The 27,145-nt window shown below is 44.3% G+C and overlaps 1 protein-coding gene across 4 annotated transcripts in view; it reads right to left on the bottom strand.

Moving 5' to 3' along the window:
- Positions 1 to 27,145, bottom strand: part of RSU1 (Ras suppressor protein 1) — a 225,916-nt gene that overhangs the window by 177,184 nt on the left and 21,587 nt on the right. For 2 of the 4 annotated variants that reach the window (XR_012518926.1, XM_074404986.1), the window contains exon 1: positions 7,650 to 7,842. The exons of 1 other annotated variant lie outside the window; for it this stretch is intronic. Coding sequence is in view for 2 of the 3 variants with exons in the window: in XM_074404986.1 (XP_074261087.1) it covers positions 7,650 to 7,827 (178 nt within the window). In the remaining variant the exon portion in view is untranslated. Of the gene's footprint in view, positions 1 to 7,649; positions 7,843 to 16,340; positions 16,392 to 27,145 lie in introns of those variants that run through there. One more of the 4 variants, XM_039478766.2, reaches the window with a different exon arrangement.

The following is a 27,145-nucleotide window of genomic DNA, read 5'->3' as shown; positions in this document are numbered from 1 at the left end:
ACTAAAAAATAGAAAAATTAGCCAGGCACAGTGGTATGCATTTGTAATCCCAGTTATTTGGGAGACTGAGGCAGGATAACTGCTTGAACCAGGGAGGGTGGAACTTGCAGTGAGCCGAGATTTCGCCATTGCACTTGGCCTGGGAGACAGAGCGAGACTCCATCTCAAAAAAAGAAGAAGAAGGAAGAAGCAGGAAGAAGGAAGAAGAAAGAAAGAAAGAAAGAAAGAAGAAGAAAAGAAATGCTTTCACTGGAAGAATGTGGATTACTCTGAACCTGGGCACACGGTCAGAGAGCAGTGGTCTAGTGAGCAGCCCTTGGATGAGCTTCTGAAGCAGGTGCTGATAAAAGAACAGGTTTTCAAGTAATTGGACAGCTGGAAGCTCCTCCACAACCCTCTTGGATACCTGCAGGAATGCAAATGAACCCCACCTGTACAATGCGGCTGCAAATGCACATTCTTAGGTGCACAGCCCATGGAACACTTCTGTGCAAATGCATGGCGTTCGCCTTGCATAAGTGATTACTAAGGAAATCACCGGGGCCTGCGCGGTGCCTCAATGCCTGTAATCCCAGCATTTTGCAAGGCCCAGGCGGGTGGATTTTCTGAGGTCAGGAGTTCGAGACCAGCCTGACTAGCATGGTGAACCACAACTGTACTAGAGATACAAAAATTAGCCAGGCGTGGTGGCAGCCACCTGTCATCCCAGCTACTTGGGATGCTGAAGCAGGAAAATCATCTGAACCCAGGAGGCAGAGGTTGCAGTGGGCTGAGATCATGCCATTGCACTCCAGCCTGGGCAACAAGAGTAAAACTCTGTCTCAAAAAAAAAAAAAAGAGAAAAGAAAAAATCACCAGGCTGTGCCTTCTGGGTCACAGTGGATGTCATCTTCTCTCCCAGATCATAAAGTGTATACAGTGCCGCTGCCCACAGACATCCCTCCCCTGGCCACCCTCCAGCTACCACTAAGCATTCATCTGATTAGTTCGAAGAGCAATAAGGAAAGTTAGTGAAACCAGGAGAAAATGATGATCTCAATTTAGCCACAAACCAAGAATAATGCAGCCAGAATCACTGCCTTCTTCCCGAAGTTACTCTGCCAATGCAATTAAATGCTGGTCTAAAGGTATCGCCCTTTTGACAGGATGAGAGATTATTTCACTCTCCTTGCTAAATCAGTCCAATTTAAAACCACCAATTATGCTAAATGTGATTTAGGGCTTTGTTTTGTGGACCCAAACAATAACCTCATATTCAATTTACAAAACCTCTCCCAGCCTTTTGGTAAGCTTGAGAATTTTTTGTTTAAGACTCCATTCAAGCTAGATGACAAAAACAAAAAATTACACAGCTAATATTCTCCCTAAATATACAGAATTTTTTGAAACCCCCTACCATAGTAAAAAAAAAAAAAAAAAAAAAAAAGTGAAGAAATTAACACAGAGACCCATCTGGATAGGATGGTATTCACTCTCTGAACCAGTATTTAGAGAATGTTGATAAAGTGCACAGCACCGCACTTTTTTTTCTTTTTTCTTTCTTTTTTTTTTTTTTTTTTAAGATGAAGTCTTGCTCTGTCACTCAGGGTGGAGTGCAGTGGCATGATCTAGGCTCACTGCAACCTCCACCTCCCAGGTTCCAGGTTCAAGCAATTCTCTTGCCTCAGCCTCCCCAGTAGCTGGGACTACGGGTGCATGCCACCATGCCCGGCTAATTTTTTGTGGGTTTTTTTTAGTAAAGACGGGGTTTCACCGTGTTGCCCAGGCTGATGGTGAACTCCTGAGCTCAGGCAATCCGCCTGCCTCGACCTCCCAAACTGTTGGGATTACAGGCGTGAGCCAACACGCCCGGCTAGTGCCATGTTTTCCACACATCTCAATACTTTGGGGATAAAGTAGGAGAGGCGTGTTAGTTAAAGACAGTCAGTTACAAAAGACAGGGTATCAAAGTCAATAAACTGAAACAGGCGCACTGCTTGGAAAACAAACTACTCCCAACCAAACTGCCTGGAAAAAAATAACCAGTTAGCAATAGGAATGGTGCTATGACCGAGTCATGTACGTAAGCAGCGGGAACAATTTTAGCTATTCCAAAAAGGCCAGTGCAATATTTTACCAATCAAAGTATTTGACTGGAATTCTCCAGGTATTTATAGGATGCGTGAGCAAGAAGCATTTTAAAGGCTAACAGTGCATGTCAGTGCATTTGCCATGCCTTTGAAACGTTCCCGTTTCACCAGTCTGTACAGCTTCTGACCTCTGACCCCAGGTGACCTATGACAACAAAGAAACTGAAGAGCAACGCGGTCCCTGACGCTACAATGCTGTGTGTGCCCTACTCACCTCATGACCTCTCTGGGCCTCTGTAAAATGAGAAGGCGGGACTATGACCATTTCCAAGGTCTCTTCTACCTCATTTTAACATTCTAGGATTCTAAGAGGAGATGGATTATGAAAATCACGATATGGCTTTAAGTAAGTCAATAAATGGGGCCCTCAATTAGGAAGCTTAGTCATGTAGAACTTTGCTTCTGACCAAGAATTGAGTATCATTTTCTGCCTAGCCAAAGACAGTTGCTTTAATTTTGAGACTTCAAGTGCTAGGTTTAGGGGAACGGTCCCCAAAGGACTCAGATATTCCCTGGTTCCTCAATGTCACATTTTGCTCTACCCGCAGGATCACAGGACTGCTGGTGTTCTGGAAAGGTGACATCGCTCCAGAGACTAATCTCAAAGTTTCTTCTGGGGTTTGCAGCAGTTCCACCAAACACACCGGCATGACCTCTTTTCCTTCAAGTCCTCCTAAACTGGATAACCTGAATGCTGCTCCAGAGTTCTGTCCATCTGATGTGTCAGCCCAGATTTGGCAACTCAGTACCCCCGGCTCCCCCAGCAGTTTCTAGAAGGTTCCACAAGAAGCCCAAAGTGGCTGAAGGGCTCATTAACTTCTCTTTCGCCAGAAGCACCTCCACTTTACAGGCTGGAGAAACCAGAGTCCATCTGCGTGAAACACCGATGCAGCCCCTTCCTGAGCAACAGCTTTACTCCTAAAAGGACATACAGCTATGGCCATCAATATCTGCAAAAGGCATGAGCCACTCGGCAGCGCACAGCTGATTCGCATTCACAAAATCAACCATCAGTCTACTCAAGAATATACTGCCCCCAACCGGCCAGCAGCCAGCAAACTGTCTCCCCTCTCCACACAAAGAATCAAAACCAACCACTGTTACAATTGCAGTTTCAATTCTGTTGAACGGAGAGGGATTCTGTTCTATGATCTAAAATTAGTAATTCCACAACCAACAACTTAAAGCATTTTAGGAGTTGACACAATCATAATTAGCAGGGTGTGTTCTGGGGCTGGGCTATTGATGGACAGCCACTAGTTATATGCAGCTATTTGAATGTAAACTTAGATTAATCAAAATTAAATAAAAGGATGAATGCTACTGTTTGGTCACAGCAGCGACATTTCAAGAGCTTGACAGCCACATGTAGTGGTAGTCCCTCCACGACTGCATGGGAGGGATACTGACCATTTCCATCACTGCAGAATGTTCTACAGACAGCACTGCTCTACGGCAGTGGGTCTCAAACCACAGAGATGTCAGAATCACGGGAGGACTTGCTAAAAACACGGATGGAGGGGTATCCCGGAGTTGCTGATTAAGTAGGTTTGAGGTAAAGCCTGAGAATCTGAATTTCCAACAACCTCCCAGGGGATGCTGATGTTGCTGGTCTGGGAACAATATTTTGGTTCAGAAAACTTTTCATTCATTGGCAGCATCAAGATGATCAATCCAATACGTATGTTCCTTACCACATGCAATGATGCGATGAGTATAAGAATCAAATGTATCCAAATGAACATGCCTACTGAGCCTGGGGAATTGATGAAAAGCGTAACAATTAATACTCTGGGTGTCTAACACACTCAATGTGGATGCCACAATCAAACCCTTTCTAGTCAACTTGTGCTTCCCCGCAAAGCATTTTATGGTGAGATCAGTATTGTTTAAGATGGACAACTTTCCAGAGGCGAAAAGCCTTGAATTCCCTGGCACACTGAATTAAGTCACTCGGCGGTAAATTCATCACGACCAAGGGTGGTTATACAAAGAGATGTCACCTGCTATACTGCTCAGCTTCAAAACACTGAGCCCTAATGGCAGGGTGCTGGGTGGTGGTGACAGCACAGACAGATCGGCTTGGGTGTGGCTGATTTGGGGGCTTTTTGAGCAAAAGCATCGTGTGGCCCTTGAGGCAAAGAAACAAAGCTGTAAGGAGCAACAGACTCTGGGAGCAGCAGGAAACAGGCAAAAACATAAAGACAGGAGCTCTGCCTGGGTGCAGCCCACGGGAGGGTCAGGGGGCCACACTTTGGTCTTTAGAGCCATACGGTTCCCAGCGACAGCCAGGTCCTCTTCAGCTCCAGAAGGGCAGCACTAGACCCTGCACCAAGCGAACGCACACCCACGGCTTCCAGGAAGCCAGAAGCTGTTCCGAACACATGGCGCTTTCTATCCACAGCACAGGCATGAAATCTGGAGGTGACCTCCACCCACCATCTCCATCAAACTTCTGGGGAGTTGGGGGCTGCGTTACACCCAAGTGTTTTTGCAGAAGCACCAAAGGATGTTTTCAGAGCTGGTGATTCTTGAGCTAGGGGTGACCCAGGGCAGGAAAGCCAGGGGACCCAGCCTTTTTGAAAAAAGTAAACTGATGGCTCCACCTCTGCTTCCAGTGAGGGACTGTGAGTTACAGCAAGGGCAGGAAGAGGAGGACTTAGAGCAGGTACTTCATGGGAGGCAACTGTTCAAACCAGGGTGAGGACAGCAGGTGGCACAGTGGCGTGCCCACCCTGGTGGAGGTGACCCTAATGTCCCATGACCATTTCCAGGATGCAAAAGTGCCACCAACCCTCAGGCCCAATAGTCCCCAAAGAAACCACATGCAATGAGTCACAGCAAAATAAAACAGAGTAGCACTGCTTCTAAAAACCGGACATAATTGCTATTTTTAAAAAGGAGGTTTTTGTCCATTGCCATCATAAATGAAAATGCCTGGCTGGATGTTCACAATGTTATGTATTTCTACAGCTTTTTAAAAGCACAGAAGGATCAAGGATGGTAGCGGATATTAAAATTGGCTTGTTATTTAGATAACTTAGTATGTTACATTACTACAACCAAGTTACTAGAAAAATTACTAAAAACATAAGGAGAGATGCGAATGAATGAGATCATGCATTATATATACAAGAGGGGGAAGGACCATTTATGAGAAAATGGTGAAAGCAAACATTTCTTGGCCCCAGCATCTGATGAATATGATACTGAAAAACAACTGCCACCACCCCCCAACCCTTTGGCCTGAATTAAGCAAGGGAGGTAAAAACCAAATTAGCAGAAACGAGATGAAATATTACTTGGGACATCCGTGGTCAAAGGAAAAGCACGGCCTTTTTAATGGAGAACATGAGTCTATTCACGGCACAGAGGTGGTGTCTAGACTAATTATATACATGATGATTCTTTCAGCAAATCATAGTTCTCAATGCCATTTTGATGATTATCCATAAAGAACAATCCTCTCACTCTGTCGTAGGAATAATTACACCCTTCGGCCTTAATATGCAAAAGAAAAAAAGGTCATTTGTAGTTATAGTGATTAATTACCTTTGTTTTCTGTCCAAAAACACAAAGTGGATAGTGATCTAATTACGTATTACTGGAAGAGTTTGAGGTTCAAAAGTATACTAATGGTAACTGGCTTCATAGATTTTATGGGATTTCCCCCAAAGCAGCTATTAAAGCAGTAAATTACAGTAGTTCTAGGTTATTTAAAAACATAAAGTGTATGAAACAGTGAAGCAAATTCTCATTTAAAAGGTTCTACATGTTCCTCAAGGTACACATAAAATAGCAAAATATCTAAGCATCTACCCCAAGAAAAGCCAACATCCTCCAATATTATTAGCTTTATAAATAATAATAAATAACAATGGTTATACTCCTTTTGGTGAATAAACAACAATTATTTACGGAGGACCGGTGTCCCGAAAGCACATGCTCACTCTATCCTCTTATGAGCCGCCTCAGGATTCTACAGCCGAAGTCATTTTAATCAACAGAAACTTCTTTGGCCTAACTCACTGCAACACAATGGTCTGACTCTTTCAGCAGCAATGTGAAAAATCAATCACATGAAAATTAGAGGAAAAAAGGTATAACCAAGTAATAAGGTAGATTTTAGAGTATAAAGCCGAACATGCAAAAATATATGTTACTGAGCTATAAAAAAATTGTGCATGCATAACCAAACAAATCTCCTAAAAAGCTGACAAGCATGGATTCTTCTCATCTGAGGATCTAAAAATTAGTTCATGCCTGAATCTTACGTTAACTTCCAAAGCACCTTCAGGAGGAGGTATGAACTCTGAATTCTTGCAGGAACACTGATTCTAAATTGCACTCCAGTTCTGATGGGCTACCCCTCAAGCAAAGCCACACATAATAAAAAGCTTTAATTGGGAAGCTGGGAGGGAGAAGCAGCCCCAAGAGGAAAGGAAATGGCACTCAGTGGCCTTGGGAGAAAGTGACATCCAGCGCAGGGTAAGAAAAGGAAGGGCAGGAAAAACACCCAGGAAGTTCCAAAACCCGGGGAAGAGAGAGAAGGGAAAACAGAGTATGAAAAAACGAAAACAAAACTTCAATCCATTAATGGAGAAAAGCAAGCTCAGTGTTACAAAAGGAGTGATCTAGGCTCTTTTATGTGCGTACATGCCTTTATTATGTTTAATATATATAAATGCATATCTACGCGTAAGCCTCGATCATTCACATTACGAGGCAGACAGTAAGCAAGTCACATTCTATCTTGTACTCTCTTCCACGCACACATAAAAAGCATGTTTTGCCATTAGTGTCTGTCTTCTTTGGCAATTAAGAATGAATCTAGGCTGGGTGGAGTGGCTAACACCTGTAATCCCAGCACTTTGCGGGGTCAAGGTGTATGGACTGCATGAACCCGGGAGTTCCAGACCAGTCTGGGCAACAGGGCGAAACCCCAGCTCTACAAAAAATTAGCTTGGCATGGTGGCGTGTGCCTGTAGTCCTACTCGGGAGGCTGAGGTGGGAGGATCACTTGAGCCTGGAGGTTAAGGCTGCAGTGAGCCGAGATTGCACCACTGCACTCTAGCCTAGGTGACAAAGTGAGACCCTGGCTCAAAAATAAATAAAGGATTTAATCCAGCAAGAGGCCACAACTAGCCAGCTTCTCTTCCTACTGGACCTTATGTTTAGGGTCCCTGCATGAGGAAGGCAGGAAGAGGAGGGAAAGGAAGAGTTCCGGGACCAGGAAAATCCACCACTTCCACACGGGAGCTCTGGGCATCATTCCCTCTGAACTAACACAGCCATGGCTTTTAACCTTAGGAATTCTTCCTGTTCTTCTATTGGAACGTGTAAGGATCCAGAGCCACAGGAACACTTTGTCCATGGACCCTCTAGATGGACCCAACGGGACATGCCAAGTGTACACGCACATCACCTGCAGAGGGGGCAGGGGACGTGACGAGCGACCGCTCGGAAGCTGTACGGAAAGCTCTGTCGCCCCCTCGTTCTGGTCACTTAACCACTTCACACCTGTGTCCTCCACACGACAAAGAGTGGGGGTTCCACAGATCCGCTCTTTTCTCTTTCCTTTCCTGCTGAAGTGATGAGACGGTGTGGTTCCTGATGGCCTGCAGGCTGTGGGGTGCCTTGCCACGCAGCGCTGGTTCAGCTGGATGAAAAGGAGGGCTTCACAGAGAAAGAGGAGCATTCATCTCAACTTTCTGAAGGATGTGCAAAATTCAGAGAGAGGGGCAGGAACTTTAGATTTAAAAAAAAAAAAAATCAGGTGACTAGAACAAAGAATATATAGGCAGGGGGAAAAAAGCTAAAGAAACAGAAAAAAAATAGACAAAAGAGGGTTCAGACAGAAAACAGCAAAACGCAAGGTCAGCCAGTTTGTTAACTGGTTATGAGTTGGATTCGAGTGGTTTTGGCCTATGAGGCTGACTGATACAGAAATGGAAATGTGAAAGGCGTTCCATTAAAAGAAATGTGCATGTGCACACACGCATGTTCCGTTCAAGCCTGGGAGCTCCAGGATTACAACTTCTTAACAAAATGTAAATTTCTGCAGATAAATAAGGTGGTTATTTATTTATTTAAATAAGGAGTTCTGTGATGCATTAAAAATCATCTAACGTTTTATACAAATTTCCAAGAAGCATCTCCTTTAAGAAATAGCATCACTAGACTGAGGTGGGCCGATCGCTTGAGGTCAGGAGTTCAAGACCAGCCAGGCCAACATGGTGAAGCCCATCTCTACTAAAAACAAAAACTAGCTGGGCATGGTGGTGGGCGCCTGTAATCCCAGCTACTAGGGAGGCTGAAGCAGAAGAATTGCTTGAACCCAGGAGACGGAGGTGGCAGTGAGCGGAAAGAGCGCCACTGAATTCCAACCTGGGTGACAGAGTGAGACCCTGTCTCAAATACAAATACACACACACACACACACACACACACACACACACACGGCATCACTACGTCCACACTGTATGCAAACATACCGCATCTCCACCCGACTATGGAGTTCCTGAATCCGAGCTACGCGGAACTCTAACAAATTCACGGACGAACACAATGGGGTCCAGAAGCCCGCTGAAATTAGAACCATCGCGTGCATTTCTCTACAAATCAGGACTGTAGTTTTCACTCTATTATTTAAAAAGGTCGGTGACTTAAGAAAAGTGAAGAAGGCTGGGCGTGGCAGCTCACAGTGGCCTGTAATTCTGGTACTTTGGGAGGCCACGGCAGGAGGATCACTTGAGCCCAGGAGTTCGAGTTCAGCCTGCGCAGATTAGCCAGGTGTGGCGGCGCACATCCATCGAGGAGGCTTGCCTGAACCCCGGAGTTTCAGGCTTCAGTGAGCTAGGATGGTGCCACCGTACTCCGGCCTGGGTGATAAAGACATTATCTCGAAAAACTAAAAACATAAAAAGGAGAAGAGACACCCTAGAAGAATGTACGTACCTAAGTATCGCACATCTTAGCATCCCTCCTCTGCCATCCTGCACACGTACTCACATGTACCCACACACCAAGTTATTTAGGAGAGAGTACATCAATTGAAAGTCTATGTATAATATTTTGCTATTAAGTCAATTGTGTTTGATAGACATTCTATCATCAATAGCAAAAGAAACCTTTTTCAGGACCAGCCCTGCACATGGGCTAATTATGATTTCGAAAGTGACAGGCTCACACTCCCCCGTCTTATTTTCTCCACAGCCTGCCACCACTCTGAAGTTCTCACGACTGGGGTGGTTCCACTTAAAAATACATTGTGGAGAAATTAGCATTTCAGCTAGCTTCCGCTGAGCACAGAACAGGACCTCAAGAAAAAGGATTCTGGCACAGGTATATTTTGGCTGGTGGGGCTAACAACTAAGAGAACGGGAGTGAGCGGGTGGCCACACAAGCTGAGGATAGGTAAGGTGACACAGGAAAGGACTCTCCTTCAACTGCACACGCTGGCCCTGGGCTGCACTGGTTCTGGGTCCCCAGATCAACAGATCCTCCCAAGGGATGATTTCAGGTGCTCACTCACTAAAGCCAAAAACAGCAACATACGCCCACCTGCCAGTGATTTTTTTATAGTAACCTGACTACTGGTACCATCAGATAGATACTGTTTAACTAATAGCTGCTGGACTCAAAGATACTATGCAAATGCTTTTCTCAACTCTCATCTTTCAATGATGGCACAGAAGCAAACTGATAAATGTACAGTAATTAGAAAAATAAGTTATTGATCAAAGCCTCTGTATTATAAATACATTTACACTCTGTTAAAATGCAAAGAGCAGGTTGTTTTGATATTGTCACAAGACAAATTCATGACACAGAGAACATTTATTTTACATATATCCCCCCCCATGGTTTAATTTCATACAAGCCGTGCACAAGAACTTATGCATAAAGCATGACAAATAATCTATGAAGGAGAGAATAACTACACAGTTAAGAACGGCAAGGTCTGGGAAGAGCCAGGAAGGTCACTCTCAAGAATTCCGACAGTTAACCCTTCTTGATCATCCCAACAACCTCCTACATCTCTATAAAAAGATTTCAATGTATTATGCTTTTTAAAACTGCTACACTGTCTTCATTATAATTGGATCTACAAATTTTGAGAATGCAATATTTTCACGTAAAATAAGCTGCTTGATTTCTTTATAATAACATTATGGATGACAGAATAACAATATATACATCTGCATAAAATTTAAAAATATTAACTTCTATGTACTTAGAATATTATCTTGAGTAGTTCATCTACTCAAGTCCCTATACTTATCTTTGATAAATTATTGAAATCACCAAAGAAGGCATCTCAGTATTTCTTGTTTGCTATAATTCCAAATTCATGTATGTTACAACTAATGAGAAATAGTGTGTAAAAAGAAAAAAACCCACATTTTGCCATAAAACTTAGGTTTACTACCTGCCCAGCCATTTCCGACACATTAAATGATGAGATATGGTCACAGTGAAGACCTGAAGCTGTGGGTGAAACTGTGAATACCTCAGGAAAAGGTTTTACGCGGCAGTTAAAAGTTCAAAGAATAAAACTCAACAATGACATTCAGAGACCCACACTTCTGAAAGGTTTTACATAGACAGTTGGCTCCTCAATGTCTGCACAGAGCAAAAACATACCCTTGGTTATTTCTTGCACAAAATGATGAATGTCTAATCCTCAACACAGGAGTCACCAAATTAAAAAACAAAAAAAAACTGTCACATGTAAGGTGCTTGCAATGTTTGTATATGGGTTTGCTGACTGAAACAAAATTACTTTTAAAACTTAAGAAAAACTTCACTTAAAAAAGTGATGCCCAGAGCTTGTTTTATCACTGGTACAGAATGCAATTCATTTCATGATGCACATTCATTTCATGTTCTCCCCCACAATGGAATTGAGTATGAATCGGTATAAATATGCACAAAATGCACATTTTCCTGATTTTTACAGTTATTTTTGAATTAAAATCTGGTTACATACATACTTTAAACTTTTTTCCTGCAGGTTTAAAAGAAAAAAAATCTCACACATGCTCAATACAAAATACTATGGAAAGCAGTGTAATTCTTTCCATTTAAGGATATTGGAGGAAAAGAAATTTTTCTAATTTGAGATAGTGGCCACAATAAACACTAGAAAATGATAATGAAACTTAGTATTTTAACGGTAGGAGAAAAACAGAAAACATAGCACACCTCCTGCTATAAGGATTTACCTTAAATGTGGTAAAAACTGCACTGCGTACGCAGCAGTAGCAACATGCCCGGAGTGCAGGGCCGCAGAGCCTGCAGAAAACGTATTCCGACAACGCAAAGTTGGTTTCTCATCCCTAGGTACAAAACCTGGAGGAGACATATGTGTCTCCACAGTGACCTCTAGTGGACATCTCTTAAAATGGTTGCCTCCAAAAGAGACTCCTTTTGAAAAACAAAAACAAGTAGGAAAGCATTTACAAAACTCACACTTCCAAACACCACAAAACCCAGGGATTGGATTAAGGATCAGATGAAAGAGACTCAGCTGACAGTGGCTTCAAAGGAGGGTAACCACAGAGGCAGGGGCAGGAAGAAAAAGCAAAGAAACACGGGAAGATCACCTTCGGCACCATTGCTGCCTTCCCTGCTTAGAGAAAACCTCGGAGCTAGCAAGCTCTTGGGTGCAGCAGCATGGCAGACCGCTGGGGCTCAGCACCACCCACCACCTAAGCAATCCACAAATCCATCGTATTAACTGAGTGCCCATTTCATGGCCAACATGCTGTGGCACTTTGGCGGAGGTGGGTTATAGAGGAAGTGTCAGACAGCATCCCTAACCTCCAGACACTTAGAATTCATCCTGTGAGGAAATCAGTACATAATCAGGACTCTTAAATATAGAAAATTAACCTTAAGTGAAAGAGGAACAGACCTAGACGCCAGCAAGACCTGGAGTGGAAAGAGGCTTTCTGGAAGAAGTCAGAGCTCAGCAGCTCAGCAGGGTTTCTGGGAGGCAGAATGCACCTGAGCCGTCATGATACCAGTGTCCCAGGCTGCGAGTCCTTTGCTGTTCCTGAGTAACACATCACAGCCTATCATTCCTTGCCTCTATGATTGTAAAGATGAGGGCAACAATTTATTAGACATAAAGTCATGTACCTCTATTTTTGTTTGTTTGTTTGTTTTGAGATGAGGTCTTGCTCTGTCACCCAGGCTGGAATGCAGTAGTATCATCCTAGCTCACTGCAGCCTCAAACTCCTGGGCTGAAACGATCCTCCCGCCACAGCCTCCAGAGTAGCTGGGACTACATGGGCGAGCCACCATGCTGGCTAATTTTTTTTTTTTTAAGACACAGGGTTTTACTATGGTGCTCATGCTAAAGGCCGTGTATCTTTAGAGCACTGACCATGTTTGAAATGAGCACACAATGAGTAAGAAACTCAAGTCAGGGGTGACCACATCTGCTCAAGTCCCTGTACCAGTTAATGCCAAAGAAACCTTCTGGTCCCAAGTTCCCCAAGCCAGCAGTCTCCTCTCTGGTCTTCCCTGTCATCTACATACCTCCTGGGAACAATGAACACACGGTTTTCACAGGTAACTACTGGGAAGCCACTAACTGCCCAGCAACAGGCATTAAGGAAGAATATGAAACGGTCCCTGATTTCACAAAAGCTTACCATCGATTTGGGGAGAGAGAAAACACACAAAGCAAGGGACGGACAGGGAGCGCCGCACTGGAGTTAAAGGAGCCTACATGCAAGAGAGTTTGGGGAAGGAAGGCTTCAGATGGGCCAGAGCAGCCAAGGGGCCTCCAGGAGAGGATGGGGAGTGGCTGGTAGAGAAAAGAAGGGAGGAGGAGAGGCAGGCAGGGGTAGACCTTGGGCCCAGAGGCAAGGCTACATCGGAACAGAAGACAATCTGTCTTCCTAGAGCAGCATATGACAAGGAGAGGCTGGCATGGGACATGGGGCAGATTAGGGCAGTTACTGAAAGTCAGACAGAGAGAGCGCATGCGCCGAAGAGCGAGCGAGCGATCAAGAGAGAGACTGCGGGCACGAGAGCGCGCCAGCCTTCTGCCAGGTGCATACTCCATCACAGGCAGGTGCTCAAAGAAAGCTGTTTCCAAAGGGATGTTTAATCTGAAACTCTTCCCATTGGGTTAGAATGCTTTTGAATTCTAACTTTGCCAATAACTTTGTTGCATTCTAACTCAGTACTTGTCCATTCATAGTGAAAAAGCACAATAAAGATTCACTTGCTACTATCCTTCCTGTCTCCTTAAATACATCATGTATATATACATATCTAGGGCAGTTGTTAAAGACAGATTAACCTCCCCCCTCCGACTTCAAAAACGCATCAACGCTGCCCCAAGCCCCCAGGTTTAAATTTAAAGTTTCACCATAATAGTCTTGAAGCACTAGCAGCAATTAGCTTGACAATATGCAAATATTTTAATGAACTGCAGTGTTAAAAAGTTCAGGAATTTCTGCTCGGAAATTCTTGGGGAATTTCAGGATCACAGATCCCACTTGCAGCTTCCTCCTGGCCTCACTTCTACTGCCCTGGGTGGACCTGTCAAGGCCAAAACCACTAGCAGGAAAAGGGACGTCAACCCTGTGCCTCACTGTTCCAATAACCCTGCAGATCTGAAGTCAGTGGAGTCAACAGTGTCCCCAAATCAATGTCCCAGTTTGAGTAAACGATTCATTCCTTCCATGAGTAGATACGTGGAAATGTCAGAGAAGCCTGTAATTGGCATACTAAGAGAAAAACACACATATTTTTGCAAGATAAAAGCAGTGGCGAGGGGTGGGGGAGTTATCTTTTGAGTCCCTGTGGTTTTAATGTGGCCCTGTCAGCCGGTCCCTATTAAAAACGACGGAAAGTGAAAGACACTGATTACAATAAAAAGTGACGGCAGGGTGTGCCTAGCCACTTACATTTAATGCATATTTATATTTCCATCAAATGGACATATTTACTATAAACACTTGAAAAACCACAGCAAAGTCATTCATTTAAATGCCAGAAAAACAGTAAAGGATGCTAATTTGACCTTAGTGAAACAGATCCAGTGTCACTGGCACGCCTCAGCATGGCTTGAAACAGAATTTACCAAGACCATTAATTAGAGTTTACTGGATTAGGTCAAGAGTGTCTCAAACAGAGTGAAGAGAGGGGGAAAAAAAAAAAAAAAAAAAAAAAACTGGCAAGGCAGAAATATAAAGTTTGGATTCTTTCACAGTCAATCTCCTGTATGGCCAACAGGATGTAATTCCCTATATAAATATGCCCGTCTAAATTAATCTAATATTACATGCCTGGAGGAAGAAACTGAGCTACTGACCCTTGAGATTCCTATCTTTGTGAAGATGTAAAAAGAAATAAACTACAACGATCTGAAAGACGTTTTTAAAGAACAGATCAACGAATAATATAATAGCAACAAAGGTTTTGCTTGCTTTCTGTTGGAGACAGGGTCTCCCTCTGTCACCCAGGCTGCAGTGCAGTGTCATGGTCATGGCTTACTGCAGCCTCGACCTAGTGGACCCAGACTCCTGAGTAGCTGGGACCACGGGGACACACACTATGTCCGGCTAATTTTTTTTTATTTTTGGTAGAGATGAGGGTCTCAGTATGTTGCCTTGGCTGGTCTCAAACTCCTAGGCTCAAGCAATCCTGCCTCAGCCTTCCTAAGCGCTGGGATTACAGGCATGAGTCTGATCTTGGCCAGTTTTGCTTTCTTGGGTAAACTGGTTTGCCAAAATAATAACAATAATAATAATACGGATCTAAGAATGATAAGCTTTGCCATTAAGAAACACTTTAATAAACTATGCAACAGAACATGTCAGTTATTACTGGTCAAAGAATCTTGGGGGATTCAGGGATCACGTGACTCACCCTTCAAAACAAACCACGAATCCCTTCTGAACTGAGATTTGGGTGGCTGTGGACCACAGGACCATTTCCCAGAAAAACAATGGAACTGCCACCAAATTACCTGTTGTAACAATGACCACACGTGACTGGCAGGTGTCACTTTAGGCTTCTGTGGCTACCACTACCAAGCATGACAACTGTGCCGTCACTGCCTTTGCCTTACAAATACTCGCTTTGGCTAAAAACTAGTCCGCTTATTTCTTGCACATGAGGGGAACTCGCTGCCACTCTTCATTCTCAGTAATCAACAGCTCTGTGACATTGCTTCGAGCTGTATATAATGCACACATACACATAAATTCACGAAACAAATCCCTCAGCATGACATCCTGCTCGATTTCATTGGCCTCGGAGAGCTCTCTAACAAATTCTTGCCGCATGATTAGAAAATCATTCAAGTCTGCAGGAAAAATGGCAAGCCCAAAGAAACGACAGTCAATTAGGAATGGGAAGGAGTGTGCGTCCCTGTCATTAAAATCCTTAAAGCCACAGCTCTACGAAGAAAATGACCCATCACACACAAAAGACATTCCTATAAAAACAGGCATTCATCCTACTGTACGCTAAGCAGACACTTCAGCTGTGTGGAACTCTATGGATGCCCAGCAGAATTTTTCTTTTGGGGAAGCCAGACTCAAACATCTGAAAAATTCCGATGTAAAGGTTTACCATGTATACAATTTTGCATCTTCTCCGCCAGCAAGCAGGGCTGGAAAGTGCATTCAATAGTTAAACCTTCTCCTTTTGAGGAGGAAATATAGATGAAAAGAAACGACTCATTCTAATAATTTCAAGTTTTCAATCGTTTCAAGTTTTTCGCATGAAATGCTCACCAATGGTCTGGCAGCTCAGGTCACCAAAACATTTCTATCTCTGAATGGAACCACTTTGAGAGAAACAATGTCATTTTTTTCTCTTTGGTTTACATGATAATTAAGAATCTTCTGGCTAGGCACCATAGCTCATGCCTGTAATCCCAGCACTTTGGGAGGCCAAGGCAGGAGGATCGCTTGAGCCCAGGAGTTCAAGACCAACCTGGGTGACACAGCGAGACCGTCTCAAAAAACAGAAAAGAAAGAATCTACAAAGTAGACCTAACTACAAAAGGCCAAAATACAGGAAGACAACATACTCATCTTCGTGTCACCAAAATAAACTAAGGTTTCTGCAGATAATCATTTGTCATTGGTTTCTTCAAAGAAAACAGTAACAGAATCAGCAGTGCCGCAGAATTACCTAAACGTCAGAAACCGTAACAAATGAGAAAGATCACTTACTTGTTAGCTTGTTATGGCTGAGGACCAGTTGTGTGATATGGGATAAGGAAACTAAAAAGAAAAAAAAAAAAAGTCAGTCAGTAAATGCATCCAGATTCTACCCGCACTCCTAACAAAGCAAACTGCAAAGTTATTTTCACAGGTTGAAGCACTATCGCTCACCAAAATAGAAGGTAGGATTCGTGTAACACGATCTGTTCAATGTTAAACCAAATGAAGAAAAGGCACGCAATTAGTGGTGCAATTAGCACAGGAAGTTAGAGCTAATGAGATTAATGTCACAGAATCCAACATGACAAGGGCCAGTTAGCTCTGTGTGGCGACCTGGCCTGTTGCCCAGCCATTAGTGATCCATCACAATTACGTGCCGGTCAGAAAGACCAGCCAAGAGCAGAGAACTGCACAGAGACCTTACTTGTGCTAAAAATATTTTAATTATTATTTTTTAAGCCACTTCATCCAAACAAACTTCATGTAGCAGAAGGCCAGCAGTGTAATTATTTCATCCGTGTGCAATGCCCATCCAGAAATTCTTCTCCATGCTATCAGATGATCAGAGTTAAAAACCCTTCACAATTTCTTCTCAACATATTTTGGTTGACATTTCAAAGCACTGATTTGAAATGCAGATTGCTCTCCAGCTTCAAACATTATCATGGCCGTTTAATTTGCTCTGCAAAATTAGGTTTGCCCAAAGAATTGTTTTTCTAACTGTAAATAAAGAAAATATATACAGAGCCACAAAAGTAAAAGAGAGAAATGATCTGCCTTCTACTTTGGGGTCTAAAACTTTACTGGATGTGTCAGCATTTACACACATATGCATACACATGGGTGTGTGTACAATTTTTTCCAATTTTTTTTTTTTTGAGACAGGATCTCTGTCGCCCAGACTGGAGTACAGTGGTACAATCTCAGCACACTGCAACCTCTGCCTCCCAGGTTCAAATGATTCTCCTGCCTCAGCCTCCTGTGTAGCTGGGACCACAGGCATGTGCTACCACCCACTTGGCTGATTTTTTTATTTTTTATAGAGATGGGGTCTCGGTATTTTGCTCAGGCTGATCTCAAACTCCTGGTCTCAAGCAATCCTCCCACTTCAGCCTCCCGAAGTGCTGGGATTACAGGCATCAGCCACTGTACCCAGCCTCCAATATTCTTTCTATAAGAACATTCTATTAATGCAGTAGAAGCTTTTCCTTAAAAGGATAATAAGACAAAAAATGTTCTCAGGAAGGGTCTCAATGTTGGAGCCAAGCATGCTTTAAAGAAAATTAATATGTGACACTGCTGGCCACAACATTTGCAATTTTTTTTTTTTTTTTTTTTTTTTTTTGAGATGCAGGTCTCACTGTGTCACCAGGCTGGAACAGAGTGGCACAATCTCGGCTCACTGGAACGTCCCCCTCCCAGGTCGAAGCAATTCTCCTGCCTCAGTCCAGGCACACGCCACCATGCCCAGCTAATTTTTGTATTTTTAGTAGAGTCAGGGTTTCACCATGTTGGCCAGCACAGTCTCACTCTCTTGACCTCCGGATTATAGGCGTGAGCCACCGCGCCCGGCTGCGTGTTTCTTCTTTTTTTTTTTTTTAACCATTGCAAATTTATAGAGAAGTCCAAAACGCAATACAAAAACCTGTTTTCCCAGCCTGAAGCACTGATATGAAGCTGTCAGCCTGAAGCCTCATGAACTCTAGGGTATACCGCCTACAAGCAAAAACATACATAACCACAACACAACCATCAAAATAAAAAAGTTAATCTAGTACATGAGGACCACCTAATCCTAATCCCCACCCAAGTTTCTTTAAATGTCCCAGTTATTTCTTTGACAAAAGAAATAGGATCGCTGCGGGTAGCTATCAAGTCTTTGCCACCCCCTCTAGGCTGAGAATTTCCCTTTCCTTGACCTTCATGACCTTGGCAATTGTGAAGATTGCAGGTACAACTGTTTTCCATTAGGTCCCTCTATGCAGATTTCTTTTTTTGACATGACCTTGTTCTGTCACCCAGGCTGGGATGCAGTGGTGTAATCACAGCTCACTGCAGCCTCAGCTTTGCAGGCTCAAGCAGTCCTCCCAGCTCAGCCTCCCAAGTAGCTGAGACTACAGACTCATAGCACTATACTCGCTTGATTTAAAAATAACTTTTTTTTTTTTTTTTTTAGAAATAGGATCTCACTCTGTTGCCCAGGCCAGAGATTTGTCATTTACTGATTCTTGATTCATGCATCTATATTAGTCCATTCTGGAATTGCTATGAAGAAATACCCGAAACTGGGTAATTTATAAGAAAAGAAGTTTATAGGCCTCATGGTTCTGCAGACTGTACAGGAAGCACAGAAGCATCTGATTCTGGGGAGGCCTCAGAAACTTTTACTCATGGCAGAAGGCGAAGGTGGAGCAGCCGTCTTCACAGTGGGTATTAGTCTGTTCTCACACTACTAGTAAAGACACGCCTGAGACCAGGTAATTTATAAAGGAAAGAGGTTGAAGGGACTCAGTTCCATATGGCTGAGGAGGCCTCCCAATCACGGTAGAAGGCAAAGGAGAAGCAAAAGCCCATCTTACAGGGCAGCAGGGAAGAGACTGTATACAGGGGAACTCCCCTTATAAAACCACTAGATCTCATGAGACTTATCCACTATCACAAGGACAGCACGGGAAAGACCCACCCCTATGATTAATTACCTCCAGTTACCAGGTCTCACCCACAACCTGTAGGAATTATGGGAGCTACAATTCAAGATGAGATTTGGATGGGGATACAGCCAAACCATATCACATGGCAAGGGCAGGGGAAGCAGGAAGGTCGGGGGAGGAGGTGGGCGGGGGGAGGTACCACACACTCTTAAACAACTAGATCTCGTGAAAACTATACAGTACAAAGGTGGTGTGATGGTTAATGCTGACTGTCAACTTGATGGGACTGAAGGATGCAAAGTATTGATCCTGGGTGTGTCTGTGAGGGTGCTGCCAAAGGAGATTAACATTAGAATCAGTGAGCTGGGAGAGGCAGACCCACCGTTAATCTGAGGGAGGGTACCATCTACGCAGCTGCCAGCAGCATGGCCAGGATATAAAACAGGCAGAAAAATGTGAAAAGGCAAGACTGGCCTAGACTCCCAGCCTACATCTTTCTCCTGTGCTGGACGCGGGCCGCCCTTGAATATCGGACTCCAAGTTCTTCAGCTTTCGGACTTGGACTAGCTTCCTTGCCCCTCAGCTTGCAGATGGCCTATTGTGGGACCTTGTGATCATGTGAGTTAATACTACTTAATAAACTCCACATACACACACACACACACACACACACACACACACACACACGTATCTCCTATTAGTTCTGTCCCTCTAGAGAACCCTAATATGGGGGAGATGGTGCTAACCCATTCATGAGAACTCTGCCCCCATAACCCAATCAACTCCTACCAGGCTCCACCTCCAACATGGGATTACAGTTCCATGTGAGATCTGGTGAGGACACAGATCCAAACCGTATCAGCATCGTTGGCATGGATATGGCAGAGACACTGTGTTCTTGTCATGGCACTATACCTGTAACACATGACTTCCATTTATCCCATTGATAAGGATCTTAACTTTGATAGCTGAAGTCTGCCTGGCTTCTTCACTGCCAATGTATTGTTTTTCCCTCTGGTAATTAGCAAATTTGGGAAAATGTGGAAAGTCTTTCTCTACAAGCGTGCTGACTTAAAGCCTCTGTTATTAAATCTATCCTGAATAAATGTGGAGAGGGCAAACTAGCAAGTATCATGCAACTGTGATCTCTCTGTGAGCGGCTCACAACCCCTCGGCCCACTCATTCTCTGTATTGTGTGTTTAAGTGCCTTTATTTATCCACCGTCCACAGACCCAGGCAGGAAAAGCAAAAAGGGTACTTTGATGTCAATACCCTGTTCCCCACCAAACTCTAAACTTATTGTGTCTTTTGGTCCCCAACCAAGGCAACCTTGTCCCTCATGGGACATCTGGCAACGTCTGGAGACATTTTGGATTCTAACTGTGGTCACTATAAGATCTAAAATTTCATTGGTGACTGGCATTCTCTGTCTGCTGGATGGCCCTCGTCTAAAGTACTGATGTAGCAGATGGAAGCCAAGGATGCTGACACACATCCTCCATCAGACAAGGCGGCCCAGCCCACGACAAAGAATCCTCCAGTCCAAAAGGTCAACAGCACTGGTGCTGGGAGATCATGGTTTATTTAGTTATACTGGTATGGCCTTGTGGCTTCCTATTTTAGCTGACGGGTTACACTCTATTATTATTATTTAGAGTGATGCTCAAATTGTCCCTCATTCGGCCAGTGTCAGTCCATCCACGCAGACTTCTTAGTCCCTTCTGCATGCCCCTCACTCTTGCAGCACTTAATTGCTTTCTGCCACAAGATCTTCAGGTTCATCCTGTATTTTTTCTAACACAGCCCTGGAATCAGTTATTTCTCCCATGATCTCCGGTTCCTTTTGTGGGAAATAATATTTATAAGCCAAAATCCAGGCACTAGATGTGCTCACCGCTACGGGGGCGGAGGAGGTTAGGTACTCTCGGCCCCTCTGAGTGGTCAGAGCTAGAGAATATGCACACTCCGAATCCTATACTGATTTCACTGTCTATTTCGATCTTTAAACACCCTATGTTCACCCCAATCTACCTAATTCCAACACATCTTAGGGCTTATCCTGGTATTCTCCCTTCTCATCTTTCTAATTCTCTCAAATCCTTTTGGAAGGCCTACGGGTTTTTTCATACATAGTTTCAGTAGAAGTTTTGGCTGAAGGCAGCCTAAATCTCCCTTACAATTAGCTAATAACTAAAGCAAACAGCTAGGGTATGTGGGATAGTTTACCTAACTAACTTCTTTACTCATGTGGTCTTAAAACTAAAAAGCGAGAACTCTACTTCCACAGTCTTTAAACTGTTTACTTAACAAACAGCACTCTACACAGCTGTGTGAACAGTTACCTTACAGTGAAACGGAGACAGCTCTATGATCATCTGCAAGGGCACCTGCCGACTCTCGGTCAAGATAAGGAAAGTGAGTCGGCTTAAAGTTAAAAACACCCCTGGTGGTCCCCAGGGCCAGCTGGCTTATACCATTGTGGGAGGTGCGGATCGAAGCCTTACACCTGGCGACAGGGCCTGGGCTGGCGTCGTGACCAGCCCAGCACAGAAGACAGTGCTCGATGTTTTCGCCCAGGTTCTCCCGACGCCACGATTCCTTGCGCGCATCTTGATGGTTCCTAGTCTCGAGACAAAATGTGTCCTGTGCAGCCAACGAGGGGCCCTGGCGAGCCATGCCAGTGAGTCTCTCGGGTCACCAGCACTAGCCTGTGCTTTCTTCCTCCAGCTGAAGCATCTCCTATGCTTTTACGAAGCCCTCATGTAAGCAGATGCTGTGGAATCTGGCAAGCCCTTTCAAGTATCCAACACATGCTCCACTGCAGCAACCCATCTCCCCACCACCCCTTCCTCCTCACTCTGCCCTGATGCTGATCTCCAGACCAGGACACCTCCACCAGGACGCCCTCCTTGCTCTGCCCCGGCCCAACCTGCCCAACCTGCATGGCTGCTCTCCTCACCCACTAAGGTGTCAATGCTCCCTGCAGGCCACCCCCGAACGTCTATTTTCCTGTCCCACTGATATGGTTTGGCTGTTTCTCCACCCAAATCTCGCCTTGACTTGTAATAATGCCCAGGACGGGGCTAGGTGGAGACAACTGAATCCTGGGGGCGGTTCCCCCGTAGTGTCTGTGTGACAGTAAGTCAGTCTCACGAGATCTGATGGCTTTATAAATGGGAGTTCCCCTGCACACGCTCTCTTACCTGCTGCCATGTAAGATGTCCCTTGGCTCTTTGTCTCCTGCCATCATTGAGGCCTCCCCAGCCATGTGGAACTATGAGTCCATTAAGCCTCTTTCCTTTATAAATTACCCACGCTCAGTTATGTCTTTATAAGCACCGTGAAAACAAACTAATAAAACCTCTTAAAGGCTTGAGGACCGAATTGTTACAGAATGGGACAGAAAGAGGCCACGGGGAAGAAGAAAAGCATTTCTGTGGCTTTTAAAAAGAATCCCGATGGTGGTTTACCACATGGTATTTAAGATGTTATAGGCTGCAGAAATCTCACACATTTTTATCTGCAAGAGTTTAGAGTTTTCTGTCCACTAGACAAAGCATTGCTCTATCTGAGATGTACAGTCTGGCATGAAAAAAAATTCTCCCTAGAAATCCCTGATCCCAAACAAGATTAAATAGATTCATAGATGTATCAGTTAAGATTATACTCAGCTTCATGTAAGAGCAAACCACACACAAGAGGAGTTACACAAAACAGGAGTTTCCCTCTCACTTACACAGAGGCAATCCAGAGGCCCCTGGTAGCCTGTTACCAAGCTATCCCCTGTGCATGGCTCCCACCTTGCTAGGGACTGCACATTTGGGAATTGTTTTAGAAAAAAATTCATATATGGAACGCTAATCCCCAGTGTATGGTATCAGGAAGTGGGGCTTTTGGGAGGTGATTAGGTCATGAGGGTGGAAGCCTCATCAATGAAGTTAGTGCCTTCATAAGAGGAGACATGCAAAACATGATCTCTTTCTCCACTGTATGAGGATGTAACAAGAAGGTAGTCTTCCACAAATCAGTAAGACAGCCCTCGCTGGACACTGAACCTGTCAGTACCTTGGTCTTGGATTTTCAGTACCACAAAGAAGAAATTCCTGTTAAGTTACCTAGTCTTAAGAATTTTTGTTATAGCAGCCAGAACTGACTAAAACACACCTCACGGTCCAAGATGACAGCGTGAGCTCAGCCATCACATCTATATTCCTCTCAGGAAAAAGGAAAGGATAAAGAAGGCTTCCTCCTTTAGGACACTTCCAAGAAGTTGTACGTGGCATTCCCACTTACAAGCAATTAATCACAATTTAGTAACACAGTGATGCCTAGCTACAAGGCTGGCTTCTGGCTGACCATGTGCCAGCTAAAAATTAGGGGTTTTATTACCAAGAAAGATGGGAGAGCTCAAACTGGCAGAAAATTAGCAGTCTCTCACACCCACAGACCATCCATTTGAAAGTCACTGAAATTAAAAGAAAACTGATGGTGCTCACATCTTCCCTGCCTTAATTTCTCCTAAAATAGCATGAGCAACTAATGAGAAAAGACAAAAATGTTGCTCTTCTGAAAAAAGCGCAAAGTTCACAAGCTCAGGTTCATAATGACAGATTTAATGAGGGAAAACTGGTTCTTTTCAATCATTTCATTGTGTCCTTTCAACAAACACTTAGCAGGGAAGAAACCCAAACAGTTCAAAAGTTGTGTTTTCTTTTTTTAATAGAGAAGAGAAATTCAGTGGTTGCCTCACCCCATCACATGACCAGAATTTATTTTTCTTTCTCACTCTTGCCACAGGGCCACATGCTAAAGTAGGTAAGAGGGAGAAAAACGAGAGCAGAAAAGAAAAAGTTAATAAAAGATCTTTGAGAAAAATATTTAGGGCAACAAAGGACTGCAGTTTGGGTCTGCAGGGAGGTCAGTTAAGTTCAAAGCATCAACAGACCCAGACACAAAGCCCAGACACGCGAAGACCAAGGGGCGACAGACGTGTTTATACAACCGGTCACTCCTTTCCACTCGGGAACAGTGAGTTCACTGTGAGTCTTGTATGCAAACTGCGCTGTTAGAAAAGAAGGGAGAAAAGGTCTACCAAAATAGAACAGGTTATTTAAACGCACAAAAGCCGCCCCCGTCGAACACGTTGGGGAGCAGGATGTACCACTGACCAGCTACCGGCGCCTTGCTGACCATAATCACACCCTGGTAGATTTTCTGCTGTGTTAATAACATCCTCTAATGGTCCTGCTAACCAGAAACTATTCAGAATGAGCTCCCCCAGAACAGTGAGAACAAACTGTTATGAAAATTCCTAAAGCAATATTCAACGATGCTTTGCCCAGGCATTTTCAGAGTAGAACACGTTTCAAAATTCAACTCAATAACTAAGAAAACGTGTTGATGTGCCCAGTTAAATGCCACAGGGCCTTGGCTATCGTTCTATCTCTAGCCTCTTTAGGAGTGTTATTTAGGTGAATGTTGGATCAGGACAAAATGAGCAGTGGGAAGCAAAATCAGCGGGAGGGCAGCGTTTGTGGGGTGTGGGGGCGGGGGTGACATTGCTGGCACTGTACCTGTGATTCATGCATGATCTTTTCTTCGTGAGTCAGGAAGGGAATCAGCAGGAAAATGCTCAAAAGGAACTAGTTGGTTCAATAATTTCACAAGACAGACCATCAAGGACTCACACAGGCACTTATTGACTGGATATTTACCAATCACACTCAGAGCGCCAGCCGTCTCTACCTTGGAGAGTCTCTTAGAAGCATTACTGACCAGGCATCCTGGTTCGCCTGGAATGGTCTCGGATGACACCAGCTATCCCTCCAGAAAAAAATGTCCTGGTTTGGAGAATAACTACACAGTCACCCAACTTAGGGAACAGAGGATATGGGCCAATAACCTAACACGTTAGATATAAAAGGATCATGGACACAGAGGGGGAGATTTACAAGGACGATGGCGGTTCAGAAAGAGATGCTACTTATCGTAGGATGAGAAATTGAGAAATGCTTGAGGGGAGAGGGTACACCATGCACCCAGGGGACCTATGCAACCCGGGGTGACAGAAGCAATCCCAGGCTTATTGGAGCACAGGGATGAAACACAGGGAAGGCGTAAGACGGGGTCTGGCTCTGTGTCCCCTCCTAGGCTTCATGTTGAATTGTAATCCTGTGTGTTGAGGGAGGGACCTGGTGGGAAGGGACGCGATCGGGGGGGTGGATTTCCCCCTTGCCGTTCTCATGATGGTGAGTTCTCACAAGACCTGGTTGTCTGAAAGTGTGCTGGCATCTCCTCCTTTGCTCGTTCCCTTCTCCTGTCACGAACACGTGCTTGCTTCCCCTTCACCTTCCACCACGATTCTGAGGCCTCCCAGCCATGCTTCTGGTATACCCCGTGGGATTGTGAGTCAATTAAACCTCTTTTCTTCAGAAATTGTCAAGCCTCAAGTAGTTCTTTATAGCAGTTCTTTATAGAACGTACTAATACGGGATAGAACCTGGAAGGAGTGGTCATTATTTTAATGGAGTAAAATCAGAAAAATCAAATAACTGGTTGTAGAACAGTGGCACGATCTCAGCTCACTATAACCTCCACCTCTCAGGTTCAAGCAATTCTCCTGCCACAGCCTCCCAAATAGCTGAGATTACAGGTGTGCACTATCACGCCCAGCTAATTTTTTTATTTTTAGTAGAGATGGAGTTTCACCATGTTGGTCAAGCTGGTCTCGAACTCATGACCTCAGGTGATCTGCCTGCCTTGGTCTCCTAAAGTGCTGGGATTACAGGTATGAGCCACCTGTCTCAAAAAAATTATAAATAAATAAATAAAATAAACTGGCCAGGTGTGGTGGCTCATGCCTATAATCCCAGCATTTTGGGAGGCCAAGGTGGGCAGACTGCCTGAGCTCAGGAATACAACAACAGCCTGTTCAACATGATAAAATCCCATCTCTACTGAAATACAATAAATTAGTCCGGTGTGGTGGTGCACACCTGTAGTTCCAGCCACCTGGGAGGCTGAGGCGGGAGAATCACTGGAACCCAGGAGGCAGAGGCTGCAGTGAGCTGACATCACACCATTGCACTCCAGCCTGGGCGACACAGCAAGACTCTGTATCAAAAAAAATAACAGAAAAATCAAAGAACTAAAACTCCTAGAAAAAGAATCATCGCGTCCAGATAACTCATGGAAGCAAATATTGGTATTTCAAATACGTCCCATTTTTTCCCTCTTATTCTTCAGGAAAAAGACACAACATAGGAAAAATAAGCAGGATGCGATCAACAGCACCGTCAGATGACATTACAGACTTGTTCTCAAGGTGACCCAACGTATCACAAAGGTGTGGCACTCTGGAACTTGTCTCCATGATTTTCAACTTGGCAAATTAGGAAGCAAATGATTCCTTTAGTAGCACTTCAGAGATGGGAAAAGTTCCAGCTTCACAGAGGCACGTGCATCCAGAGCATTGAGGGGGAACAAAGCCAGGATGAGACAAGGGAAATGACACACAACATGATACATAACTTGGACGTTCCTAAGAACTTGTTATGGGTTAGCACTGGCCCTGGCCTCTAAACGGAAGGTTCTGTAACGTTGGTCATAAAAACTGGACTACAACCACCAGTTCAGTTCATAGATCGTGCATTCTGAATGGAAGCCATTAGAAAGGCCTTGCTATCCACAAAGAGGTCATCACTTTTTTTTTTTAAGACAGTGTCTCACTCTGTCACCCAGGCTGAAGTACAGTGGCACAGTATTAGCTCACTGCAACCTCCACCTCCTGGGTTCAAACAATTCTGCCTCAGCATTCCAAGTAGCTGGGATTATAGGCACGTGCCACCAGACCTGGCTAATTTTTGTATTATTAGTACAGATAGGGTTTCACTATGTTGGCCAGGCTGGTCTCCAGCTCCTGACCTTGTGATCCACCCACCTTGGCCTCCCAAAGTGCTGGGATTCCAGGCATGAGCCACCACGCCCAGCCACGTTTGCCACTGCTTCATACCTTCTGTGGATTCAAATGCAACATGCTGGAAGAACCACCATACCTTCTGGGATATTCAAAGGAGGCCACCTTGTTTTATCACTGCAGGCCACACTATTCCAATTCTGAGCAGTCTACAAATTGCAATGTGGACAGAACCCTCTGCAGCTAT

This window comes from Saimiri boliviensis, chromosome 8 (assembly GCF_048565385.1).
Source record: "Saimiri boliviensis isolate mSaiBol1 chromosome 8, mSaiBol1.pri, whole genome shotgun sequence".
Taxonomy (NCBI): domain Eukaryota; kingdom Metazoa; phylum Chordata; class Mammalia; order Primates; family Cebidae; genus Saimiri; species Saimiri boliviensis.
This window is presented reverse-complemented; position numbering and strand designations above follow the sequence as displayed.